The sequence below is a fragment of the Taudactylus pleione genome, unplaced genomic scaffold (assembly GCF_031769625.1).
Source record: "Taudactylus pleione unplaced genomic scaffold, aTauple2 ptg000728l, whole genome shotgun sequence".
In the NCBI taxonomy this organism is placed as follows: domain Eukaryota; kingdom Metazoa; phylum Chordata; class Amphibia; order Anura; family Myobatrachidae; genus Taudactylus; species Taudactylus pleione.
In genome coordinates, this window is record NW_028285130.1 from 1,272,354 (window position 1) to 1,299,707 (window position 27,354).

The 27,354-nt window shown below is 40.0% G+C and overlaps 1 protein-coding gene across 1 annotated transcript in view; it reads right to left on the minus strand.

The window, feature by feature from the left end:
- TMEFF2 (transmembrane protein with EGF like and two follistatin like domains 2) overlaps window positions 1–27,354 on the minus strand; it is a 668,344-nt gene that overhangs the window by 585,860 nt on the left and 55,130 nt on the right. Inside the window, exon 3 of the mRNA XM_088456946.1 lies at window positions 128–257. Coding sequence (XP_088313072.1) covers window positions 128–257 — 130 coding nt within the window. The remainder of the gene's footprint in view (window positions 1–127; window positions 258–27,354) is intronic.

The window sequence follows — 27,354 nt, forward strand, 5'->3', positions numbered from 1 at the left end:
TCACTGCAGTTGGTTTTTGGAAACTTTGAATGCAATGGACCTGTGTTTATTTTTCAACCTTAGTATTTATATATGTAATATTAGATCAAAGAAGAATATGATATTATGCTGCAGGTTTGACACATACCTGTTACACATGATCCTTCAGATACCACAAGAATTTCACTTTGCTGTTTGCATGCAGCTCCTCTTAAGTAGCACTCATTTCGGAAAGTGACACCATTAGAACCGCACACTGGGATATAATCATGGGGACACTAGAGCAAAGATAAAATAACTGTTATTACATTTAATATAATAATTGAATAAACAAATCACACAATATGTTAAAGCAAATTTACTGTTCAAGTAGATATTCAGCCCCCATTTTATACTTATAATAGCAAAAAAAAACAAACAAGGAGCCTGAACCAGCTAAAGTTTGTGGTTACTAATTGGAATGCATCGCCACCTGATAGGTCTTTCAAAGGTTTGTAAATAACGCAGAGCTCAATTCTACTGTAGTGTGACTAGCTGAGCTGCATTTGACACAATATTAGAAAGAGGAAAATGCTTACATTTTAAAACCCTTGCTGATTCTTTCACTCTAGTTCAAAGACAACTATTCCTTCCATTTATGTAACATTAGAAACAGAAAAAAGCAATCTCCGTATTCTTTTTGTATAGCTTAGAAAACAAGGTTAGTGCTGGGAAATTTCTTTGTACGCAGCAAATGGAATTCAATTGGTTTCATTTATTTTTTAACTACATAATTAACAGAAATCCTACCAAAAGTTTAAAAAAACCTTAAACTTTGTGCAGTTTTTGCACAATGATTATTAATTATAATTATAAACATAAAAGGAGGGATTGCTAAACAAATGATTAGCTAAGCTTCTTTTGCAAACATAATTCAAACCCCTCTTTCAACACACATATAGACTATACTTTGACATATTGTACAATGATTTCTATAGGATAAAAACAATTCCTTTGTAGTTTACAATACAATGGCTTCCCCCATTCCTAAACCTGCCCAAAGCCTGGACTGCCTTGGTTGTTTTAGACTATGGGCCATATTCAATTAGAGGTGAAAAGTCTGAGGTCGGACTTTTCGCCATAATCGCCGTTTTTGCAGGGGATAAGGTATCGGGCTCGTGCCTGCTTATCCCCATATTCAATTAGGAATCAGCTAAAACGGGACCCGACAGAAAGGTAAGTATCGAAAAGTCCTGCCACTTTTGGGGAAATCAACCTGTCACCCCCCAAAAGATGCTCTGACATGGGGGATCACTATGGGTACCCCCGATTTGGCCTGCTAAAGGTAATTGGGGTTTTTAAAAGGCCGCGGTAGGTGCATTAATGCGTCTTTAAAAAATAACTAGTCCCATCAAATTTGGGGTACATGAAAATGTGTGGATGCATATTTTTAAGTCCCTAAAGTGATTTTTTTGAATTCTTCAAAAATTCACCTGCCGCAGCCAACTGCATTCTAGAAAACACCTGCCGCATACATGGGGACCCCCCCCTTAGGATATTTAGCTAGTTTTTAAGTTTGTTCCCCAACTTTTTTTTTTGGCCCCCAAAACGAATCCACTTTTTTTGGGGGTGTCCTATGCTATTTTTTACAATTTTTTTGACACAGATAACTTTTAGTGGATATTCCAAGGGGTGCAGGGTACTTTTTTAAAGTCTGCACCCCAAAACCCCAATTCTGCACTTTTTTTCGCCACCTATTCATTGGTGAAAACTTATCCCCATTTTTTACAAATACTTTTCGTACCTGCGAAAAGTCTTTGAAATGGAATATGGGGATAAGTGAATATGGCGAAAATGACGTCATCGGCGATAAATTATCGCCGATAACTGACTTTTCACTCCTGGTTGTATATGGCCCTATAAGGGGTTTATTTACTAAAGTGCAGGATTTTAGAAGTGGGGATGTTGCCCATAGCAACCAATTAATTATACTTAACATTTATCTAGCATTTTCTAAAACATAAATAGCTAGAATCTGATTGGTTGCTATGGGCTACATCGCCACTTCTAAAAACCCGCACTTTAGCAGTGATGTGCGGTCAGGTGAGGTCAGATTTCACACCATTGAAGTCTATGGGGGAGACTGGCTGACTGCACACAGCCAATCAGTGGGCAGCTCCTACGGAGGTGCCCGCTAAATAGTTGGTGGCTCCTACAATGACTGGGCACACGTGGGTCACAGTCATTCACACGGAGGAAGGGTATGTGTAGACACATACCCTTCCTCCTGTCCGTACTGGATCTGGATTTATTTTTTTAACCCCCTGGATGCCTAGATGGAACGAAGAGGATGTGATCCGCGCATAAGGAGAGGGGTATATGATTTTTTTTCGGGTGCCGGTGGATTCTTCATGGAGAAGTGAATGTGATTGGCTACAGGGATATTAGGTGAGTATGAGTAATAGTGAGTGTAAGTGTGAGTGTGTATGTGAATGTGCATGTATGTTTAAATAAAATTCTTCTGTCACAGTGTGTGTGACTTGTCCTTTTTTAATATTTCTTTTGCAATAGAACTACAGGTACAAGCAGGCCCGTAGTTCTCCAAGTACCCACATGCGGGGGAGGCTTGCTGGGACCTGTAGTTCTATTGCAAAAGACAATATTTACATTTCTATCTTTTACACCACATTTACACTCTCAACCCGGCACCCACCTGCCAGGGATACCGGGGATAGCCCCGGGCTATCAGCCCAGGCCTGAGGTGCCCTGGAGAGGGGGAACCCTTTATTGGGGGACCCCACTTTCCCAGGGATCCCTGGCCTGGGCTGTCAGGGGTAATGCTTTGGCCGGGGGACCCGGTGAAAGGGTTCCCCTGGCTGTGGCATTACTCCCCCTGCTAGAAAGAGTTCAGTGCTGGTTATGGAAAATACAGGAACCCCTACACATTTTGTCCCCTGTATTTTCAGAACCAGGACTGGATCAGAAAATCCCTGTGCTGGTACTTAAAATATAGGTGCCTCCTACGCATTCTGCCCCCTGTATTTTAAGAACCAGGACAGGCCCGGGCTGGTTATGCTTCTGAGGTAGGGAGTATGTAATTTATTTTTTTAAATGTTAGTGATACGTTTTTTTAACACAGAGACAGAAGCCTTTACGGATCTCACTGATCTGTGAAGGCTTCTGTTTAACTCGCACCTTTAAATGCTAGTCGCATTAAAAGGTGTGAGTTTACATAGGAAATACTCGCACACATTCACATAGTGTAGTAGCCTCGAGCTCAATAGTTCGCAGGCTATTACATTTGCGAGTCCTGGCACCAACTCACACCTTCTAAAACTGCGAGAAGGTGTGAGTTGTATTTTAGCTAAAACTCGCACCCTATTACATTTGGCCCCATATGTCTTGTCATTCAAATCCCTATATGAATGAGCATTACATACCAGAATGAATGAAAAGAAAGGACTGAGAACAGAAGGCCTACATTGCAGGGCCGGCTCGAGGGGTTGGAGCACCCTGTGCCGGCCCTTAATAAAGAGCCCTTACATCACGCGGTGCAGGAAATCGGGATGCTGGGGAGGGCACCCTCTACAGGTGGCGCCCCTGTGCGACCGCACTGGTCGAACACCCCTAGAGCCGGCCCTGCTACATTGTACTGAGGCAATCACTCAAGATAAAAGGATTCAAATGTATATGGCCCACACTGGCCTAATACAAAGACAGGATGGACTATTGTTAAGTTTAGTTTTTAATTTTATAAACACTTGTCTCTCAACCTATTTTTAATTTGAGAAAGTGCCACCATGCTCTCTCCTTTTCTTTTTCCAACTTTTTGAGCATTTTGCATGCAGGGAGAGAGACAACTGATGGGTTGGGTATGAAATACCGATGGCTTAAAATCCCTACCCTGGAAGCCAGAGACATCATAATCCCGATGCCGGCTGGTAAGTATCTTTAACCCTCCCCTCTCCCCTCCTAACCCAAACCCTTCCTTGGGGGTGCCTGACCCTAGACGCCTATCTTTAGTCTCATGCCAGGCTTTCAGTTTCAGAATTCTGCCAGTCGGCATTTCGACCGCCGACATCCTGACTACATCCCCAACTGACTACTGTGTGACAGCAGCATGTGTGTTGATCTTGGAAGAGAAAAGTACCACATCGGGGGCAAGGGCAGGGGGGCTGCAGGATGTGGGCCACCGCCAGGATCCCCCAAGAGGCCTGGGCCCGAGTAAAGAGTACTTGCTGCCCCCCTTTCAGGTCCCCTGACCATCTGAATCCATTTCAGCTCATTTCAATATCTCATTCAGTAAATGAAAGTCTAATTTTTCTACTTATGCATTACCTTCACCTGCAACCACAGCTTCTTTTTTTCCATATTTGTTTGTTATAGTTTGCAACACTTGTTTAAACTGCCTACTAATATGTTATTACAGATAGATGTATTATTTTTTTACAATGTGTAACATTTTAAGGTAGTGGGCTGACCATTGCAGCCCCTGAAATGTATTATGTTGCCTAGCAGTGATTTGTATTTTCTGTATGTAGCTTTTAAGATGGAAGGAGTTTTTAATGTCAACAGCAGAGAGAAAGTTATACAGCAATTAATTCATTATCACGTCTTTATGTTGTGTTCAGTCAGGACAAGAGATATCTGTTTTTGTCACCTGTAGATATTCCAGCTGTTTAAAATTTAAAAAATTTAAATAGTTCAGTAAAGAAAAAATATCTGAGTTACTGTAATGGTGCTTTTATTAAAATGGTGTTATAAAATGATCCAAAATACAAAAAAGAAAGTAAAGGGAAGAAATCACAATAAAAGAGGAATTCAGCAGCCATGCTTTTTTTTTTACAAATCTTAATATCATAAGAGGGTAGTCTGAAATTATTTTGTATTTCAAAGTTCTAAATAAAGGACATACTTAGTGTTAAATACACAGTGCTTTTACCAATAGAGATAGCCTAAAGCAGAAATGTAACTTTTAAACTCGGCTGGTATTACTACAATGGAAAAAAAATCAGTTGCAATTTTAAAATGTATAAATCATAAGCGTTTTACCTGAATTTCATTAATTAATTATGCTGTTGTTATTATTAATGCAAGAGATAACAGAAATCAAAATAGTTAGCAATTTAGATGGAAGTATATGCATGGCGATATAAAATATAATTCCATTTCGAAGGAAAACATTAGCACTTTAAGATGATATCATCTCTATAAAACACGTCTGATACCCATTTCAATTCTTACACTTGCCAGCATGCCATTGAAAGTCAACAGTTCAGCAATATGTATTATAAAGTAAGATAAAGATACTATTTTTATTGTCACTTAGAATACACTCTATACAGCATTTCTGCACATAAAAGCACAATGGATTAAACTAAAGGTATAAATAAATGTATTTAAAATGAAGTATAAACCTAGGGCCTGATTCAGAGTTAGGAATAGAGAGAGAGATAGCACTTAACTGTGTACTGGGCAAACCATATTGCAATGCAAGGTGTGTAAATACTTTTTTTTTTGCATGTAGGGTACATTCTGGCTGCTTTTGTATGTAGCTCACAAATACTGCACAGCTTTATTATTACTCTACAATTTAGATGTCAGTTTGGACACCTCCCTCCCAAATCTAAATCTCTCTGCACATTTTAAATCTGCCCCACCTGCAGTGCAGCATGGTTTCACCAAGATGATCAGTTGAGAGAGATATCTCACTCTATTCCCAACTCTGAATCAGGACCCTAGTTTGTACAATAAACAATGCACAATTCCATGGTTATAGTTTTCTGGAAAAGTTAAATAAAATATTAATTACTTGCTTACTTACTAGTACTACTACTATATTTATATTAGGTATACAGTATCTACTCCTTTAAAAAGTAGGTGTTAATAATCCCAGAAAGAGACTCGAAGTTTAAGTACAGCGCAACTACTAATGCAATCAAGTAACTCATAATAATAAGTCAGGAGCTGGAAGATTATGCAGTAGTTATTGATCATTGAAAACAGCAGACTACACTGGAGATGGGTGGGTACGGGATCAGGATCCAGGCGATAAAATCCTGATGCCGATATCCCAACAGGGTTAGGATAACTGTAGGTAGGTATCCTAACCCTCACCCTTTCCTTACCCCTAACTCTCCTCCCTGGTGCCTAAACCTAACCTTCCTCCTAGTGCCTAAACCTAACCTCCTCCTCTCTGTACCCTAAACCTAACACTCCCCCCTTAGTGCCTAATCCTAACCCTCCCCCTAGTGCCTAAACCCTAACCCTAATGCTAACCCTCCCCCTAACCCCGCTACTTACCTTCGGGATGCCGGCGCCAGGATTCTGACAGGTGTTGGGAATCCGGCACCAGTATATTTTAAGCACTGGTATCCTATGTGCCGTTTTTTGACCATATCCCCAGGATGTAGTTGGCGCAGGAAACAAATTAGTTCCCAATTACACATGCAGGGACCAGTGGCTATTGGGTATGGACTAATAACATCAGTGACAAGTCATTGGCAAAAAGAGGGAAGTTGGTGGCATTAAGAAGCAGTAATCTCAAAAGGCTATGTATACATAGTTCCATGCCCAGGTACAGTACATCTTAATAGGTATAGAGGTGTGAGTTTTTTTAAGAGGTGAGCATATAATTATGATCTATTTTAATATTATTTTTAGGTTTGGTTAAAGAAAGTTAATATATCAGAAAAGAATGGGTCAGGACTCAAGTGGCGAAAAATGATTGTATTTGGTCATTTTTGGCTATGGTTGGTATTATATATATATATATATTATATACATATATAAATTAAATGTACAGCAGTAAAAGCAAGGAGACCATTCACGAGTACAGTTCTTCCCAATCAAATAATGCCTGTATAGGACAAGCTATTGAAGCACATGTATGGAAAGTGCAGAAAGTAAGTCATAGAAATAACTTTTTTACCATAAAATATATTTATTTATTACTAGTTATTTATATAGCACACACATATTTCACAGTCTTCACTGCCAGAATATTTGGCCATTCACATCAGTCCTTGTCCCAGTGGAGTTTACAATCTATATTCCCTATACCATGTATACACATACTTACACGCTAGGTTTAATGTTTGTTGGGAGCCAATTAATTTAACAGTATATTTTTGGATTGTGGGAAGAAACGGAGTACCCAGAGGTAACCCACGCAAGCTCAGGAAGAATATACAAACTCCACACAGCTAGGGCCATAGTGGGATATATATCCCATCTATTTTGTTTGTACTGTTAATAAAAGATTGATAAGTCAAGTTAGTAAAATGTAACTACTTGCCAAAAGCAATTAATTATTTTGTGAACCAAACTGTGCAAGTTTTGTTCGGGATGTAGTTAATAACCCGGCAGCTGAGATGCCGCAGCCGGCATCCCGCAGCCGTGCAAAATGCTGAGGCCGCTATCTCTGCAACCTGATCACAAGAGACCGGAGGCAGGTAAGTATGAGCCATGGTAGGGGGTAGGTTTTGGCATGTCCTGGGGGGACTTAGGGTTAGACACCACCCAGGGAGGGTTAGGGTGGGAAGAGGGGTGGTTAGCATTATGCACCACCGGGGGGGAGGTTATGGTTAGGCACCCCCTCTGGGAATGTTAGGTTCAGGTGCGGGAAGAGGGGATTAGGTTTAGGCACCTCCGAGAGGGGGGGGTTAGGTTTAGGCACCACCGAGCGGATTCCTCGGCGGCTGTGCACATGCTTGACCTTGGGTCACGCATGCGTAGCCGGGCCGACGGGGAGGAGGTAAGTAATGCAGCTACATCTGTAGCTGTGATACTAACTGAGGGGACAGCTGCTTTTCAGAGCAGCTGTCCCCACACCAGAGCAATGATGAATTACTCCGGTTTAAACTATCCCCGGCTGCGAGTTGGATACGGCCTCCGATGATGAATAAGCCCCACAGAGACTTATTCTGGTTCCTACAACAAATCACATTGAGGAAATATATCATATATCAGTCTGTGCAATCATACATTATTCAGCCATTTTCTGTTGTAAATATTAATTCATATCTCATGGGAATGAGGGTCACAATTGGCCCCTATTGTCCCCAAACTGGATCACAATATAATTGTATAATATTTTACATATACATGAGGAACTAGACTGCTTGCATGAAAATAATACAAGTAATGGTGATCCCAGCAAATATACAGCTAATGTTTACATTTATAGCACATTGGATCAGGTCTATCCAAAATACAGATGTCTCTGTGGAACACATGCATGCTTCCTAAGGATATCCAACCACTTAGCTACAAAGACACTGAAAATGAAGCAAGCAGAACAGGAAACTCTGTGTCAGGGTATAAATTCCCACAAGAAACATTAAATATAGCCATATTGCATTTCTCTTGCAATTTAATAATCCACATTTTTAAAAAGAGATTTTGGCTCCTTGTACCACAGTACGAGTGCAAGTCTCTTGTGGATTCATCCCTGCGATATGACGTTAAGGTGCACAAGTTTAATTGGCACAGAGGAGATATTTACAAAACTAAAACATAGCACAGCTCTATCCTATTGTGAAGCCACTGCATTTGTGTCATCTGTTTCATATGCTTCTTGTGAAGAAATACATTTTTATTCTGGAAAATCAGTGGATCAGAGGTTTTTCTATCCATATCACTATAATCAAAATTATGCAGGTGACCACCTGCTTTAATCTCGATAATGAGATTTTGTTATAGGAAGTAGATATTAAAGATGTCCCTGATATTGCTGAACATCAGAGAGCTTTTTTCACCATGCAATAAAGCCTTGATTTTGGGCTAACTCAGAGTTGGAATTATCAGCAATTTTGAGCGGAATTGTGCATGCTTGCAAAAACTGTCTGAACAAACAGACAAATGAGCAAAGAGGCGTAATTGTGCATATTCAAGTCTACAAGTGCTAAAACAAATGTACAGGCATAAACACATAATGCCAGAGCAGAGATTGTGACACTGCCCAAATCACAAATCCACAATATGGGCATAATCATGAGTATTTAAGACATGAATCTACTATATTTTCAATGCTGATCATTTTAATGAAATAAGATAAAAGAATATGGTAGTGAATAATTATGCAAGAATGTATTTCTTTTTTTTTCGCTTTTTTTTTTAAATATGTCTAAAATGAAAATTAAACCAACATAAAAGAGAATTCCATCATGAGTGTTGCAGCAAATACATTATACAATTATTTTATTATTTACAGTAAAGTTGTATGTATCCTTGTTACCTTCCAGAATCCAAAGTGTTTGCTTTGATTACTTCATTGAGTCTTCCTAATTTTTTTTCTGTAAGGACCTCCTTTTTGGCATTGTTCTCTAGTTATCATTTCCAATGATTTTCTTATACATATTATTGCAGTTCTGTAATATGAAGAGTTTACAGGCTAACACTAATAATATGTTAAACTACTTATTAACAGTTTCTAGAAACATTGATAGGCCTATTCATTATGTTAATTAATGGGGTCCGAGCCCCAATAATTAACTTTCTTACTCGTGACGATCGCCGGAGCAAGTCATCATTGCGCATTGCGGTCGCCGGTCTCATAACTACATCCCATCTTTACAATGTGAGAACATGCGGACTGAAGGTACAGAAGTTGTGAGGTTAGTGTTTGATGCATGTGGAGTGACTATTTGGTTCCCTGAATTTTTTAATACTCATTATCTTGATCTATACTTGTACATTGTATCCCCTGTGGATGAAATTCTGCCAGCTATCTCTTAACTAAAGGGGCCTATCCATTAGGTGACATGAAAGTCTGAACGTCTAGCGTTCAGACCTTCAGGTAACAGAGGTGTGTTGCCCGCACTGAATGGCGTTCACTGAACGTCATTCAGTGAAGGTGCCCGAACTCCTATTTCTGAACATGCCAAACCTGATGAGCATTGTCAGGTTGACTGGCATTTTCAGTAGATAGTCAGGGACGGCAAGGACCCAGCATGCATGCGCATCGCTGGTCCTTGCCGGCTATCCATTACCTGACTTTGTGAACAATGCGACCAAAACCTCCTGGTTTTGGTCGAATTGTTCACAAAGTTGGGTAATGGATAGGCCCTTTTAACTAAAAAGATCTTCTGTAATGTCCATGGACTAAATTATAGTCATTCTTTGAATTAATTCTCTGGACCTGTTGGGAGAAAGGTATCTGATAGAAAAGAAGCCTCCGCTGCTAAGGCACCTATACCTTACATGGGCATATCACATGGGCTTGGGAAAGATTTTAAGTGTCAGGATAGCTTGAATTTGTATAATAAAATGAACAACTTTCTCATGTTCAAGTTTCTAATATCACAGCAGCCACATGTTATTAATACCGACTATAAACTAAAAGACAAATAAATTGGAAATAATTCCAGATATTCAGTCTTGATAAACATTCTAACTTGCCGTGGACGCCGGAGCAATGCATGGAGACAGCCGATTCAAAAATCATCTGTCCCCGCTAGCGGCTTCCCTGCTCCTAAGGAAATAATTTTATTCTCTGTGTATTTGGATTACTCAATAGCATTGTTACTCTGCATTGGTCTACCTCTGCCACTTCAGATGCTATTGTTAATATACAGTATATGCCACCAGGGTCACCAAGAGCCATACCGGGCCCGGGTGACAGGGGCCGTGGCCTAATCACGGGAGATGTGGCCACTCCCCCTTAGGGAAAAAACTGAAAAAAAACCAAACACTTTAGCAGCGTCGTGAAGCGGCCCTGCAAGCTGGGAAGGGGGCGCTTTGAGCCTCTCAGCCTGGTGCACAGCCAATGGGGAGCGCGATCAGCATGATTGCTCCCCCATAGGTATAGAAGACTGCTCCAGCTGCTGCTTAGCAGCTGCGAGCAGGCTCCCACTGCAGCCCAGCACACAGCAGCGTGTGCTGGGCTGATGTGATGTAGAAGGGAGGGGGTGCGGTGCCGGACCCGGGCCCCCGCAAGGCCCCTTTAGCAAGCCCGGACCTGGGTAATTTGTACCCGCCCCCCCCACCCCTTCTCGGCACCCCTGTATGCCACACCGCCTCCATTGTCATCTCATTGGCCCCTTTCTACAATAGGAATGGTTTAGATGGCAAATTTGGAATTCAGAGCTAGGGAGCTACCTTCCTTCCTGGGACAATTTCTGAGGATTCAATCCAACAAGTTTGTCCCACAAACATTGAATAATTTAGTAAACTGAGTACAAGTTGTTTTAAATATGGACATATACATGGCAAAAGGGTTTCCTCGGAAAATTGTGAATATACACGGTTATCCTGGATGAGTTACTTACATAGTTCAATTATCTCTTTTGGCAACCATTTGACACAATTTAAGAACCCCTAAAACTTTTTGTAGGACCACTAATACACTTCTATACTCTTACCCTATGTCACTTTGCCTGTTTTTGAGGTACAGGCAGATTTTCCCATTTTCACCTATATGTATCACAGCACGATACACAAAAAATTATTGCAAAAATGCTGCATTGCGACTTTTACAATAGAATTGGGTGAAAAACCTAAACGCGCATAGCCGCGATAAGCGAAAAATACCCGCTAAGGGTGCGATAATTTATCACATTATCTCAGCCAATTGAATTCCCCCATAAATGGTTTTGCAATATATATTTACAAGTTCTATTCAATCCACGATGTAAAACAATAAATTCCATCTAATAACAATACAATAATAGTAACTTGCAATTGGATCAAACGTGGACAGTTTAATTTCTAATACAACATGTTATACCAGCTTATGCATAACCTTTTTTACAAAATACATATGAAGTGCTGACAGCCAACAGAGATTTTTAATAAGTGGCAAAGTAAAAAAGTAGATTTCAAAGACAAAGGATTTTATGGGCTCCGTAGAAATGTATGATTGACAGATGCAATGCTTAAGTGTATGCTATTATGTTTCTGTTAGTCCTGTGTTTTTTCTCACAAGTATTCACATTTATGTTAATAAAGAAAATATTCTGAAGAGTAAAAAGACACTGATGCAGAGTTGGAAGCGAATCAGCCATACACTGCTTAAAAGAAGCAGGCCCATAGTAAAAGTATGTACGCATCCGTAGAAAGAACGTGGATATATATATACAGTCAGGTGCATAAATATTGGGACATTGACAGAATTTTCATATTTTGGCCTCTGTTCACCACCACAATGGCTTTGAAATGAAACAAACAAGATGTGCTTTAACTGCAGACTTTCAGATTTAATTTGAGGCTAATTACATCCAAATTAGGTGATCGGTGTAGGAATTACAACGGTTTCTATATGTGCCTCCCACTTTTTAAGGGGCCAAAAGTAATGGGACTATCAACTCAAAAGCTATTTCAAGGACAGGTCTGGGCTATTCCCTCGCTATTTCATTATCAATTAAGCAGGTAAAAGGTCTGGAGTTGATTCTAGGTGTGACATTTGCATTTGGAATCAGTTGCTGTCGACTCTCAATATGAGATCCAAAGAGCTGTCACTATCAGTGAAGCAAGCCATCATTAGGCTGAAAAATCAAAACAAACCCATCAGAGAGATAGCAAAAACATTAGGTGTGACTAAATCAACTGTTTGGAACATTCTTAAAAAGAAAGAATGCACCGGAGAGCTCAGCAACACCAAAAGACCCGGAAGACCACAGAAAACAACTGTGGTGGATGACAGAAGAATTATTTCCCTGGTGAAGAAAAACCCCTTCACAACAGTTGGCCAAATCAAGAATACTCTCCAGGAGGTAGGTGTATATGTGTCAAAGTCAACAATCAAGAGAAGACTTCACAAGAGTGAATATAGAGGGTTCACCACAAGATGTAAACCATTGGTGAGGAAGACCAGATTAGAGTTTGCCAAACAACATCTAAAAAAGCCATTACAGTTCTGGAACAACATCCTATGGACAGATGAGACAAAGATCAACTTGTACCAGAGTGATGGGAAGAGAAGAGTATGGAGAAGGAACTGCTCATGATCCAAAACATACCACCTCATCAGTGAAGCATGGTGGTGGTAGTGTCATGGCGTGGGCATGTATGGCTGCCAATGGAACTGGTTCCCTTGTATTTATTGATGATGTGACTGCTGATAAAAGCAGCAGAATGAATTCTGAAGTGTTTCGGGCAATATTATATGCTCATATTCAGTCAAATGCTTCAGAACTCATTGGACGGCGCTTCACAGTGCAGATGGACAATGACCCGAAGCATACTGCAAAAGCAACCAAAGAGTTTTTTAAGGCTAAAAAGTGGAATGTTATGCAATGGCCAAGTCAATCCCCTGACCTGAATCTGATTGAGCATGCATTTCACTTGATGAAGACGAAACTGAAGGGAAAATGCCCCAAGAACAAGCAGGAACTGAAGACATTTGCAGTAGAGGCCTGGCAGAGCATCACCAGGGCTCAAACCCAGCGTCTGGTGATGTCTATGCGTTCCAGACTTCAGACTGTAATTGCCTGCAAAGGATTTGCAACAAAGTATTAAAAAGTGAAAGTTAGATTTAGGATTGTTTCGTTTGTCCCATTACTTTTGGCCCCTTAAAAAGTGGGAGGCACATATAGAAACCGTTGTAATTCCTACACCATTCACCTGATTTGGATGTAATTACCCTCAAATTAAATCTGAAAGTCTGCAGTTAAAGCACATCTTGTCTGTTTCATTTCAAAGCCATTGTGGAGAATAGAGGCCAAAATATGAAAATTCTGTCAATGTCCCAATATTTATGCACCTGACTGTATATATATATATATATATATATATATATGTATATATATACATATACAAACATATATACTGTATATATATATATATATATAAAATATAGTTGCACCAATCATACTCTCCTTGAAACAAAAGCTAATGTTCCTGCATTGGATCATAAAGATCTGCTAACTAAAAAAATAATGAGGAATGACAATGCAGTGTTACTGTGGGTAATAAATTTAATACAGCAACTGCAGGCATCAATACTGCTGTTAACATTTTTTTTTTCTAATGGCCCTTAGTTCAGACGGATGAGGAGCTTAATCTTGCCCAGACCAGGCTTATGCCCTATTATTCCAAAGGTAAAAATATGAAGTATATTCTGGTTAAGTCAGATATCTCTAGTTAACATTTTACATCTGCAAAGAAATGGGGCTGTTTTAGATGTTCATCCGTGATATGTAGATATTTCAATGTACGTGATACAATTCATCACCCACATTCTCAAAGAAATATTTCATACACCATCAGTTAGATTGTAATAGCTCATTCATTATATATCAAATCATCTCTACATGTGGCTTAACATACAGTATATTAGGAAAACACAGTTTAAATTTAAAGAAAGAATAGTCATCCATCGGTCTGCCATACGGGCAGCTTTAAACTGTGGAACCGGTGAACATCCACTTTGCATAGGCTGGCTATAATTTATCTTGTCTAAAATACTGTATGACTGATCACATCCCTCCATTATCTGGGGGGCGATCATGAAATATTACTGTTAAAAAGTGAGACCTGCTGGATACATCATTTAGATGTTATTAATCCCATTTGTTTAGATGACAACCTTACATTTTCTTGTTTTGTTAATCAATCTCCTTTAGATTTTAAAAATACTTTCTTTCTTAGGGGTCTATTCATCATCACTTAATTTCCCCACCAACTCAGCATCACATGTGGTGTGTGAAAGGGGGTGTAATGTAAGATATTTTTAGATTTTTATCATGGCATAGTAGTATGTCAAAGTAATGGTAGGTGATGTCATCGTACTGTGATGCATACTGACATCTTGTGAGTCAGTTTAAACACTGGCTAGGTTGCGCATGGCAATGCGATGTGAATTATCGGAGATCAAACAAGGCATGATAGAGGGTGCCTGACAGATAAAATATTCAATTTCCAAAATTGTGTGGATTTTCAACATTCCTCAATCTACGGTGTGATGTGTGCACCAAGAATGCCTCATGAAAGGCATTACCACCCACCATGGACAGCGCAATGGCCGACCATGAGTGTTTAATGATTGTGACAGGTGGCATTGGGCAGAATTGTCCGCGGTAATGTAGAAGCGACACTGGCTCAAATTGCATCCACTTTCACTGTAGGAGATACTGTACCAGACACATATCCAGCAGGTCAGTGCAATGTTCTTTAGCTTCCATGGAATATGGGAGCAGAAGACCCACCAGAGTGCCCATGTTACCACTATGATACCAGACATGGTGCCTCACCTGGTCTTGTGATGTTGCTAATTGGACCATGGAAGACTGGCTATATGCAGTGTGGTTTGATGAGCCATGAATACAGTTGTTTTGAATTGATGGTAGTTTTTGGGTGTGGTGCAGACCCCAAAAGGCCATGGATCCCAGCTATCGACAAGGCACTGTGCAGGCTGGTGGTGGTTTTATAATGGTCTGGGTTGTGTTCACATTGCATGGGTTGAATCCGCTGGTCCACCTGAACACATCATTGACTGGTAACCACTATGTTGGATTGCTTGAAGCAACCCTTCATGGACTTCATGTACTGCCACAGTGGATATTCCACCAGGATAATGCACTGTGTCAATGGTCCCAAGTTGTCCATAATTAGTTTGAGGAGCATTCTGGAGAGTTCCAATGAATGTTGTGGCCACCAGGGGTTAAAGTCAGCCGGAACGGGGTAGAACTGCATTCCGTCAGTTCCATTTGGAGGTGGAGCCAGGTGGGCCCCCTTAGCCGGCCAGTCAGCACTCAGCTGGGCACCACAGGGAGGCTCCATTTGCCGGGCACCCACTGAGATTTTGTTGTAATTTGAATTGCAGATACTATTGTGACCACGCTTTATTGAAAAAGTGTCAAGGACAGGAGGGGAGAGTTCCACCATGTCTCTAGGAACACCTTAAGCACTGGTGGCCACCATATTGGCCCGACATGAACCCAACTGAGCATTTATGGGATGTGGAGGAGAGGTACAATTCGCACCCAAGATCCTGCATCTACAAATATCAGTAAGCTGCAAAATGCAAAGTGAATGAACAGAAGAGAAATCTAAATCAAATCAATATTTGGTGTGACCACCCTTTGCCTTCAAAACTTCTTGTTCTTCTTTACACTGAAAATAGTTCTTAATGACATTGGCTGTAAGTTTGGGATTATTGTCCTGCTGCAGAATACATTTGGAGCCAAACAGACGCCTGCCTGATGGTACTGCATGATGGATAAGTACCTGCCTGTATTTCTCAGCATTGAGGACACCATTAATTCTGACTAAATCCCCAACTCCATTTGCTGAAATGAAGCCCCAAACTTGCAAGGAACCCCCACCATGTGTCACTGTTGCCTGCAGACCCTCATTATTGTAACGCTCTCCAGCCCTTCGGTGAACAAACTACCTTCTATTGCAGCCAAATATTTAAAATTTTGACTCATCAGTCCAGAGCACCTGCTGCCATGTTTCTGTACCGCAGTTCCTATACTTTCATGCATAGTTGAGTCACTTGGCCTTGTTTCCACATCGAAGGTACTGTTTGGCTTTTTGACCACAATACTTCCATGAAGACCACTTCCGGCCAGTCTTCTTCAAACAGTAGATAGGTGTACCTGTTTTTGGCCAGTTCTGAGCTGATGGCTCTGCTGGACATCTTACGATTTAGAAGGGAAGTAAGCATGATGTATCTTTCATCTGATGCACTAAGTATCCTTGGCCGACCACTGCGTCTACGGTCCTGAACGAGTTTGAACAGCACATCTTGAAACCCCAGTCTGCTTTGAAATCTCTGCCTTGGAGAGACTTTGCTGAGGCAGTATGACTACCTTGTGTCTTGTTGCTGTGCTCAGTCTTGCCATGGTGTATGACCTGTGACATTATACTGTCTTCCACAACCTCACCTTTGTAGCAGAGTTTGGCTGTTCCTCACTCATTTTTAAGCCTCCTACACAGCTGTTTCTGTTTCAGTTAATGACTGTTTTTCAACCTATATATGAAAATTATGATCATTATCACCTGTTTTGTATGATTGGTTAATCATACACCTGACTATAATCCCACAAAATCCTTGACTTTGTGCATGTGTACTGTACCTACAAGACTTGATGCAAATATTGATTTGATTTATATTTCTCTTGTTCATTCACTTTGCATTTGTTAATTGATAAAATATAAACTATTAACACTATTTTTGAAAGCATTCTTACTTTGCAACATTTATTCCACACCTACCTAAAACTTTTGCACAGTATTGTATATATATCATACACATGTACATATCATCTGACAAAGTGGATGGCACTCCAGAGCTTTGGAACAATATAAACTGGGAGCAGTCGTTATATTCCCAACGTTTCAGAAGTTTTATTACTTATTTTATCAAGGATAACAGAAGTAATAATTTTGAAACATTGGAAATATAAGGACTGCTCATAGTTTGTATTGTTCCAAAGCCATGGAGTGCCGCCAGCTTAGTGAGATTGTACATGTGTATTTTATATATATATATATATATATATATATATATATTGGTTCTAAATCATCGTCATGTTTTGAATTTGGTGGGAAAACTACCCTCAAGTATTTTGGTTTTGGATTTCTATCTAGAAATTTCTTGTCCAGCCATTTCCAATCATTTTTGACCACCTCCCAGCACATGAAATCACAAAATACACGAGATCCGGTTTTTAGATCTGAATTTTGAACTTCGCAATAAGACCCGAGTCGGGACTCAGTTCTATTCGGAAACTCTAAAATGATCTGAGCTGGCAATTAATTCAACTCAGACGCTGGTTGGGGGACGCTGGTTGTTTTTCTCCCTCCGGGGATTTCTCCTCTCAACACGGTGCATGCTGTGTGTGGAGCCCGCGGCGCTAGATGGTGACGTCAGATGCTTGCTGGACACTGGTAAAAAGTAGGGACAGTCAGGGGCTGCCTGTACGGACTACTATCGGGACATTGTTGCTAAATTCCCACTCCTCCAACTAGTCTGAAAAGACTATAAACATCATATGCATTTACTCCACATATATTGTGGTAGGAATATATTTATAAGAGTCTGTCTTTTTCTACAGTTATTCTTAAAGCGCTTAATCCTGAATTTTATTTATTCTTTTCCTTCAGGACCTGTATGAAAAAATTTGGCTTGTTATCACAGTATTGATTTTTATGCTTTTAATTGCATTGAGATCTACCCTTGATAAAGTCCTGCGGAAGGACGAAATGCATTGGATTGAACGAGTGTGTTTATGGATGGATAATTTGGGTCCACTGTCATGAGCTCATAGCCTTTGGGGTGAGGCAGCGGTTTAAGTGCATCTACCAATTTGTTGTCAACAAACAGCACTATGTCAAATATATTGATGTAAGCATATTTACAATGATTGGCTGGCTTTATGTCAAATAAACCTATTTTGAATACTATTTAACATCTGGCCATTCAGCCATTTTTTTGGGTGTATTCTTCTGGTGCGAGGGTTTATTTTCAGAAGCCCTTATTACATGCCACAAAGGATTATCTCCAAAACTTTAAGAATCAAGAAATAATGTGTGAAGATTCTGAAATGTAACATTTTGGGCTTGCCATCTTAACTTCTACCATCCATCTATCTTTTTGATAGCTTTAATGCTTTTAAATTAAGTAAATTGCCTTCCAAAACAAATTATAAGAACTGCATCTTTTGAGCGCCCTGCCCCTTTTTTTAAAATATATATATATATATATATATATATATATATATATACATATACAGTACCAGTCAAAAGTTTGGACACACCTTCTCATTCAATGTTTTTTCTTTATTTAAATTATTTTCAACATAGTAGATTAATACTGAAGACATCAAAACTATGGAAGAACACATGTGGAATTATGTTGTAAACAAAAAAGTGTTCAACAAATCGAAATATGTTTTATATTTTAGATTCCTCAAAGTAGCCCCCTTTTGCTTATATACAGTATATATACAGAAATGTTTGCTCAGTAGAGTGTTGCAGTATTTGGGTGCAGCATACAGCAACATAAAATAAAAAACAACCTAGCCCCCATACAGGGCTCTAACTCACTTCTTCAGTCCTAACTATCAAGGGCCTCTAGTCTGTGCACATCTTCACGCAATTTCACACAAAATCACAGGATCCTGCATGGACGGGGATACTGTTCAAGAATGTCAGGATGCAAATGATGTTTCCCCTAGTGGGGGCAGGCTGAACAACGAGTGGAGGTGGGACAGTTGATTAGTGGGGGTGGTGCTGACAAGAGGGGGGTGGTTGGAGGGGTGAGGGTGAACCACCCTGTCTTAAGTGCCTCACCCACCCCCTGAAGGCTTAATCCGGTGCTACATACACATAAGTTGTGCGTAATATTGGGATAAAGGTATTTGGTATTTTATAGCATTTTTGTGCAAATAACCAATACAGCTAGGCAAGCAGATGGAATACTTGGCTGCACAGTAATAGCAGAGCATTTTCATTTTATGCAGCTTTCTTTGCACCTAGTATCTAGGCCAAAGCACCATCCACTATGAGAGAAATCATAAATTCAATTCCCAGTCAGGTGAGGCTACAATTACAAAACTGATTTACTGTAAGTCAGTATCTACAATCAATATTGTACTTCCACATGTTGAATAAATAAATCTTGTACATTTTTTTAAAACTGTTCTAAATTTTTGACTTTGGTTCCGCTTTAAGCACAACGCTCACCATTAAAGATTCAATAGGCTGCACTGATGTCTTGACCACATTAGCTAAGCTGTTAGTGCGGTGATTTATTACTACACAAATACAAAATGCTAATTTTGGGGATGATTCAGATGTGGATGCAGAAGCACCTGCAGCTTTGTCTACTGATGGTAGCCCATCTGTAACTTAATGCAAATGCCACTACAAAGTCATTCCCTTGTGTACATCCATGCGTACATCAATGTACCCGAATGTGCAAGGACTGGGGCACCCACTTTAATCATCCATATACGCTCTAATACCTATTGGTGTCTCCTTAGATGCACCATTGGCCTCACCATGGAAACTGTCCATGTATTGCCTTATGGCCTTCTATGTAAGCAGAACCACTTTCACCGACACGCCCGCAACACTCCCATAACAAGCCCACAAGATGGACCATCTCTGTACGTGCACTAAGACCTCTCCCCATCACCACCCTGGTATGTCCAATTAACTTCTGCCTGCATGCGCCTGAAATTAGAACTGTGACTCTGCACAGACACAATCGGGATGTATGCACGGTGCGACTTAGACACATGTGCAGAAGAGAATAATCAATCCACTATGTCTGACATGGGCAGTACGTACAGTCAGGCCTTTTGTGTCCTTTAAGTAAGAAATGAAATCATACCAGCATACTATATACATATGATGCCTTGTTATTTATAATGCTAATTAGAATCTTTAGAATTATTCTCAGAATGCTCTGTTTATCCTTATGAGCATACAATTATTTCATAGTTAATGGATTTGAATAACGATGGTTGGCTGCCAGTTTAAGCTTTCCGCATGCTTCCTCATTTGTACCTCCTAATGAGTTTGTGCACTAGGAAACAACATGTAAAGGGATTTTAAAATTTCTATTAGATAAGCTTTTTGACCAAGAAGATTAAAGGTAGGCTTATTATTATTAGATATCTGCATTCTACCAAAAAAACAAAAGAAATCATGTAGACCGCCTATGTCCATAGTCTGCATATATGCTAAAATACCCCTTATAGAATGGATATTATTAAATATAATGAAGCTGGTAGAAATACTAAGGAACGGTGAGGGTTATAGGGATGACTTGTTAAATGGTATCCTTTAAATTAGCTCTAATGTATACTCTCAAATAAGCCACTGTGTTAACCTATTAGTTAAAAAAATGGTTGCATTATTACAGTAGTACAAAAGGTCCCAAAATCTACTTTCTTCCACAATTATTTCTGTTGGAATCATCAAAGAAAAAAGTACTGAGAGATTTTGTATATATTTAAAAATAAAATGAAGGAATTAATTATGATATGAAAGAAATAATAATTGTGTAAAAGAAACACCACTCACTGCCAAGACGTAAATTATAATAGCCTGGCTTTTGCACAGTAATTATAGAAAGGTATATTTCTTTGCAAAGAAGTTATATGCTTAAGCTTAAATGCATTAAATTCCACCCACAGTAAAGCTGATAAATGTGACAGCAGCCTTGCACCTTCATCAGAAATGGAAAGCAATACCATCTACATGTCTCAGACATAGGTCCTGATTCAGAGTTGGGAATAGAGAGAGAGATAGCACTTAACTGTGTACCTGGACAAACCATGTTGCAATGCAAGGGGTGTAAATACATTTTTTTTTTGCATGAAGGGTAAATACTGGCTGCTTTTACATGTAGCTCACAAATACTGCACAGCTTTATTATTACTCTACAATTTAGATGTCAGTTTGGACACCTCCCTCCCAAATCTAAATCTCTCTGCACATTTTAAATCTGCCCCACCTGCAGTGCAGCATGGTTTCACCAAGATGATCAGTTTAGAGAGATATCTCACTCTTTTCCCAACTCTGAATCAGGCCCATATTCCACAAGAATAAGGCTGCACTCTCAGGGCCTGATTCAGCAGCGCACACAATAGTGATTATGCATGCAGTTAAGCGATTGTTTGCCATTACACATGCGTACAAGCCGCACTGTGAGTACGGACACACAAAGGTATCCATCGCAAACTGAGTGACAGGCTGTCAGCATTTGGGGGTGTGCATAAATTAGCCACTGCGATTGCATACGCAGCTTGAGTACTCATTGCGTGCGACATGACTTGCAGTTTCTGCAGCTGGCTAGACCTGTTGTAAATGCTGCGTGATGGCCTGATGTGCGCCGATGGTACCAATGTTTACACAGAAGTGCGAGGTTGTACGGATGCGAGAAAGCTACAGTGGTGTTATTTATGCTGGCTGAGCTATGGCAGGTATTAGCATATTTTTGCAGCTGCACTGCGTGCAAATTCCTAGTTGCGGCTATCAAAGTGTTGCTCCAGCTAGACGCTGTTCTACTACTACTTCAGGTGGTTGCCTTACTCCACCAAATGGGGAGTGTAATACACTGAGAATTTCTCCCACAGTGTAGCCGGAAACAGGCTACACTGTGCCTGTTTCCGGGGATTGATATCTGCGCAGGTGGTGAGCTGATCTTACAATGGGGAGGTTAAGGTTATGCCAGTTTTTCAGACACATTGTTGCTTTCAAGTGACTATTACTATTGGAATTCCTTCCATCAGTTATTATGCTGTGGATTTTTTCCTATGGAGTTTACTAAATGGATTAATATCCTACTATTGGAACACCTGACTCTCTTTGTATAATTTTTTTAGCCTTTAATATATGTATGTCTTTTATATGTTTGTCTAAATAATTATATTAAATACGTGTTTTAAGTGCTCCCTATGTGCCTTTATGGTCTTTTAATAGTGTTTTTGTTACTAACTTTCAAATTGTGATTTGAGTGTCCTGGTTCTATAACTACATGACACCTGAGCTGCTAGTTATGTTACGTGGCTTCTCAAAACAGCTGTTTGCGCATCCTACAGTATATAATCATATTGCTAACATCATCATTGGAATGCCATAAAACATTATCAGGAAAAACTTTACATTTGGTAAGGAAATGTTCTGGAGAAAGCAATGTTTATAAGAGACCAAGCTGGTGGTATGCATGTGTACATTATGCCAAGTTATGGAAAATGGTTATTTAGTGGTAAAATACTAATTGGATTTAATTTGAATTATAGTAGCAAGAGTTTGTTTTGGAAAGGCAAGCTCCATTTAGTGTTGGCCAGGCATCGTGGTAAAATCTCTACTAACATACATCCACAATTATTTGAAGACCTTCTATATGTTGGTCATCCAGAGTCAAAAGTTTTTCTAAGGCCCTTGAATCGATGATCATTAGGCAGACACATATTTACAAATGTGAAGAGATCATTATTACTAAACTACCTCAAAATAAGATATCTGCCTTCTGTGACTCTAATTTATTTATTTATTAAACTAGACATCTATTGTGAATAACTGGTGTTTTTGGGAGAGACCATGAATTGAAAATGACAAAGAATATGTCCTATTAATAGTACAGTAGGATTTGTTATTCTAAAATTTATATTAGACAATATTTAGTTTCCCAACAGACTGCATGGCAAAATCTTTTAGTTGGTGAATTAAGACCTCTTACATTAGGAGAAAGCCTTTTATAAGCAAAATCTAATGTAAAAAATACTTAATTTTGAATAGTATTTTACAATAAAATTGATGTTCCACATCTTCATAATTAATACAGGGTACATCAGTAAAGTTCCTTTACGCACGAGGAAGTTAGCTGTGTACATGTAGAACAATAATACAGACTTCAATTATGTTCCACTCAATTCTACATTCTCCAACCCATCAACTTTGCTTTGTCCCACATAATTCTACTTTGTACAACCCATCAACATCAGTTTTGGTCCTTATAACCTATCTTCCTAGGATTAAGTGGCTAGCTACAATTATGGTCTTTCTCTGAAAAATACTCTGGTGAAGTGGTTCTCTCCTGGGAGCATCCAGCACTGTGAAATTTTACTCCTGCCTCAACACTGACCATGGGGTACATTTTTCTGAGTGAAAACCTAGTAGGTTTGTTGTTTCCCAAAGAGGTTGCATCCCATCTATTTACTAAGATCAAAACTGCCTTTAAACCACTGAGAAACCACACTTTAGAATTTGATCATAGTCAACATCAATATTTTACCATAATCATTAAGAACAGAAACCCCAGATTTACCAATCAGCAGGTTTGAAACCTTCTACAAAGCTGCCGCAAACCTGACCAAATAAATTATCTGCCTTTGACAAATGGGTTCGTCTGCATAGATCTTCAGAATCAAAAAATGGCATTTAGTCCCTCTAAAACTGTTAATCATCCCTAGGCCTTTGAGCACAAGATGGCAGTGGATAAAGAGTGAGGGGTCATAGAAGAACTATCACTGTAACCAGTTACTGGATGCTGATCTCATTCCCCACCCTATTATTGCTTGGGTTGCTAAAAAATATAGAGAAGTGGGAAGAATTGTGCCAGATCAGTTTCCTATAACCAGTAAAAGCAAAAATGGAATGTTCTACTCCCCAAAGAGAGGGAGTTAGTTGAGACCAGAAGGGCTGGTCAAAGAGTTCAAAGGAAGGTTTCAGCAGAGTTTTGATAATAAAACAGCAGATACACTACCACCTCACATAGAACTGAACTGGTCAATCAGCCTGCTACCTGGCACCATACCACCAAGCAGCACCAAATACCTGCTACTTAGTTTGAGTCAAAAGCCATGAATCCCTATGTACAGTACAGTAGAACTTGGAAATATAATTAATCACAGAATCGATGTACCCAGTGAGTGTTGTTTTTCTCATGGTAAGGAATGCCAATTCCTAAGACCCTGCATGAACTATCAGGTGTTCAATGAAATCACTATCAAGAAACAGTACCCACTGATTTTTAACATATTTGAGAAGATCCACTATTACATAGTATTCACTAAACTAGACTTGTAGGGGACCTATAACTTGATCTGTGTTTGGGAGTGGGCAAATGAAGGAAAGGATTTTCACAAATACCAGGTAATGCCATTTGGTCTGTACAATTAAGTTGATGTATTGCAAGTAATGGGTAATTTGTTAATTATCACTTAAGAAACATCACAATCACATGAGAGAGGTGTTGCAGAGACTTTTGGAAAATCAACTGTTTGCGAACATGGAGAAGTGTTTATTCAATCAGTCCAGAGTTAGCTTCGCAATGCATATTCAGTCGGAGATATCACACTACAACCGCATTTTAAATGTGGATTGTGGTAAATAGAGCACACAGATAACACACAGATAACACTGACATATGTTTCCATGGATTCCTTCAAGAAAATCCACATAATAGTTTTGAAAAAACTACAGTCACCACTATATCTCTCAGATCTTCAACAAAGAGGTCCTTCTGGTGCAGGGACTTTTCTTGGAGATTATCTCCGAATGAGGGCTCTAATTTGTAGTTTTGATTTGAAGGGCATTTTTCACATGTTTCTAAGCCTGTATTTTTAAATCTGAATTTTCTCATATATTGTGAAGACCATATGGCACAGGGAAAGAATTTTTCTCCTGATAAGTGGTTCATTCCATGTTTGAATTTAATTGTGTCTGTAATACTTTGACACTGAGGGTGGAGCTCCATTCCACTTTTTCCTAGATTACAATGTCCATTAGCTCCTCTAGAGCCAGAGGTATCACACATTCTGTCATGATTATGGCCTATTTTTATGTGGATGCCTAGGAATGTAGTCCATCTGCCCCATTGTTAATCTGGCCCTGTATGCAGACGCTGATTGTAGCTTTTGTGGGGGAATTACACAGTGTGCAGCAAACAAGCCCAGGTTATGAGCAGTGGGCTTAGGCCAATTTCATTTTTTAAACATTGCAAATCTTGCAACAGGAGCCAGGTACTCATAACAGATACACCTTCTGGTTGGCAGGGTGGGACAAGCAGAGCCCATGCCCTGGGTGCCGTGGCAGTGAAGCAGAGAAGGGGGCAACACCTCATCATGCTGGGTAGGGCAGTGTACTCGGCTGTGGTCAGTGGGCTGTCCGTGACCACCGCCAGGTGTTTTTTTTACTGTGTCACACACACTCACTGTGCCATGCCATTTCCATCCCCAACCTGTTGAGAGGGTCTTTGAGGAGTAGGCAGTGATGTATGCACTGTCCAGCCAATAGCAGTTAGGAGGGGACGGGCTGCAGGCAAGCCCTGTCAGTTTGATGCCTCACAGTTGCAGGATGGGAGGCCACGTCATGGTCGGAGAACTGAGGTAGGGCTGGCAGCTGCATCATACCATACAGCAACCTGGATATGGATTATTGAGATGGCTGCTGCTCTCAGCAGAAAAATAATAACATCTTTCCCACAGTTACGAGCACACAGAGCTGTCAGACAGCGGTGGGCGCATGACCGGGGATTCAGGTAAGTGAAATGTCATCTGTGTGTCTTTATGTGTAAGTGGCACTACTACTGTGAACATTGTATAAGGGGCACTACTACTGTGGGCATTGTATAGGGCACACTAATACTGTGGGCATTGCATGTAAGGGACACTACTACTCTGGGCATGGCATAAGGGGCACTACCACTGTAGGCATTGTGTGTAAGGGGCACTACCACTGGGGTATTGCATGTAAGGGGCACTACTAATGTGGGCATTGCAAAAGGTGCACTACTACTGCTGGCATTGTATAGGGGGCACTACTACTATGGGCATTGTATAGGGGACACTAATACTGTGGGCATTGCATAGGGGGCACTACTATTGTGAGCATTGTATAGGGGCACTACTACTTTGGGCATTACATGTAAGGGGCACTACTACTGTTGGCATTGCATGTAAGGGGCACTACTATGGTGAGCATTGCCTTTAAGGGTAACTACTAATGTGGCCATTGCAAAAGGGGCACTACTACTGTGGGCATTGCATAAGGGGTACTACCACTGTGGGCATTGCGTGTAAGGGGCACTACAACTGTCAGCAGTGCATGTAAGGGTCACTACTACTGTGGTCATTGTTTAATGGGCACTAGTACTTTGGGCATTATGTGTATAAGGGGCAGTACTGTGGGTACTGTGTATAAGGGGCAGTACTGTTGGCATTGTGTATAAGGGGCACTACTGTGTGTCATAAAGTGAATAAGGGACACTACTGTGTATGTGGTGTAATGTGAATCAGGGGCCCTATGTGCTGTGTAATGTATATAAGATTGTGCTACTGTGTGGCGTAATTTGAATGGGGACCCTATGGTAAGACATATGAATTTTAGGCACTGGGTGATATAATTTGAATTGGGTACATTATATTGAGTACATATAATTTAATATGAAGCTGGCTTTTTAAATGTATTTTATGAGGATCTGGCTTTTTTAATGTATTTTATGTGGAACTGGCTTTTTCAATGAATTTTATGTTGATCATGGGGTACACTAACAAAACATATGTAAATTCATAATATAACCTAAGTAAACTTTACTATATATCATTATATAGATATAGGGCCTGATTCAGCAAATGCGATCGCAGCTGTGATTTCACACAGAATGCAGCTGCTAAAATATGCTAATGCCTATAAAAGCATAGCTGGCATAAAGACGCCCACTGCTGCCTTCTCGTACCCGTTCAACCTTGCACTTCTGCATAAACATCGGTATCGATGCACATCGGCCAGTCGTGCAGCATTTACACCAGGTCTGACCAGCTGCAGTTATTGCAAGTCTCATCACACGCAGAGCTCTCATGTTGCGTATGGAATTGCAGTGGCTAATTTATAAACACCCGTGTAATGGCGTTTGAATGGACAGACACACCTGCGTTTTTCCAACCACTTCCCTATCACCACCCCCAAATGTTCACAGCCTGTCACTCACTCTGC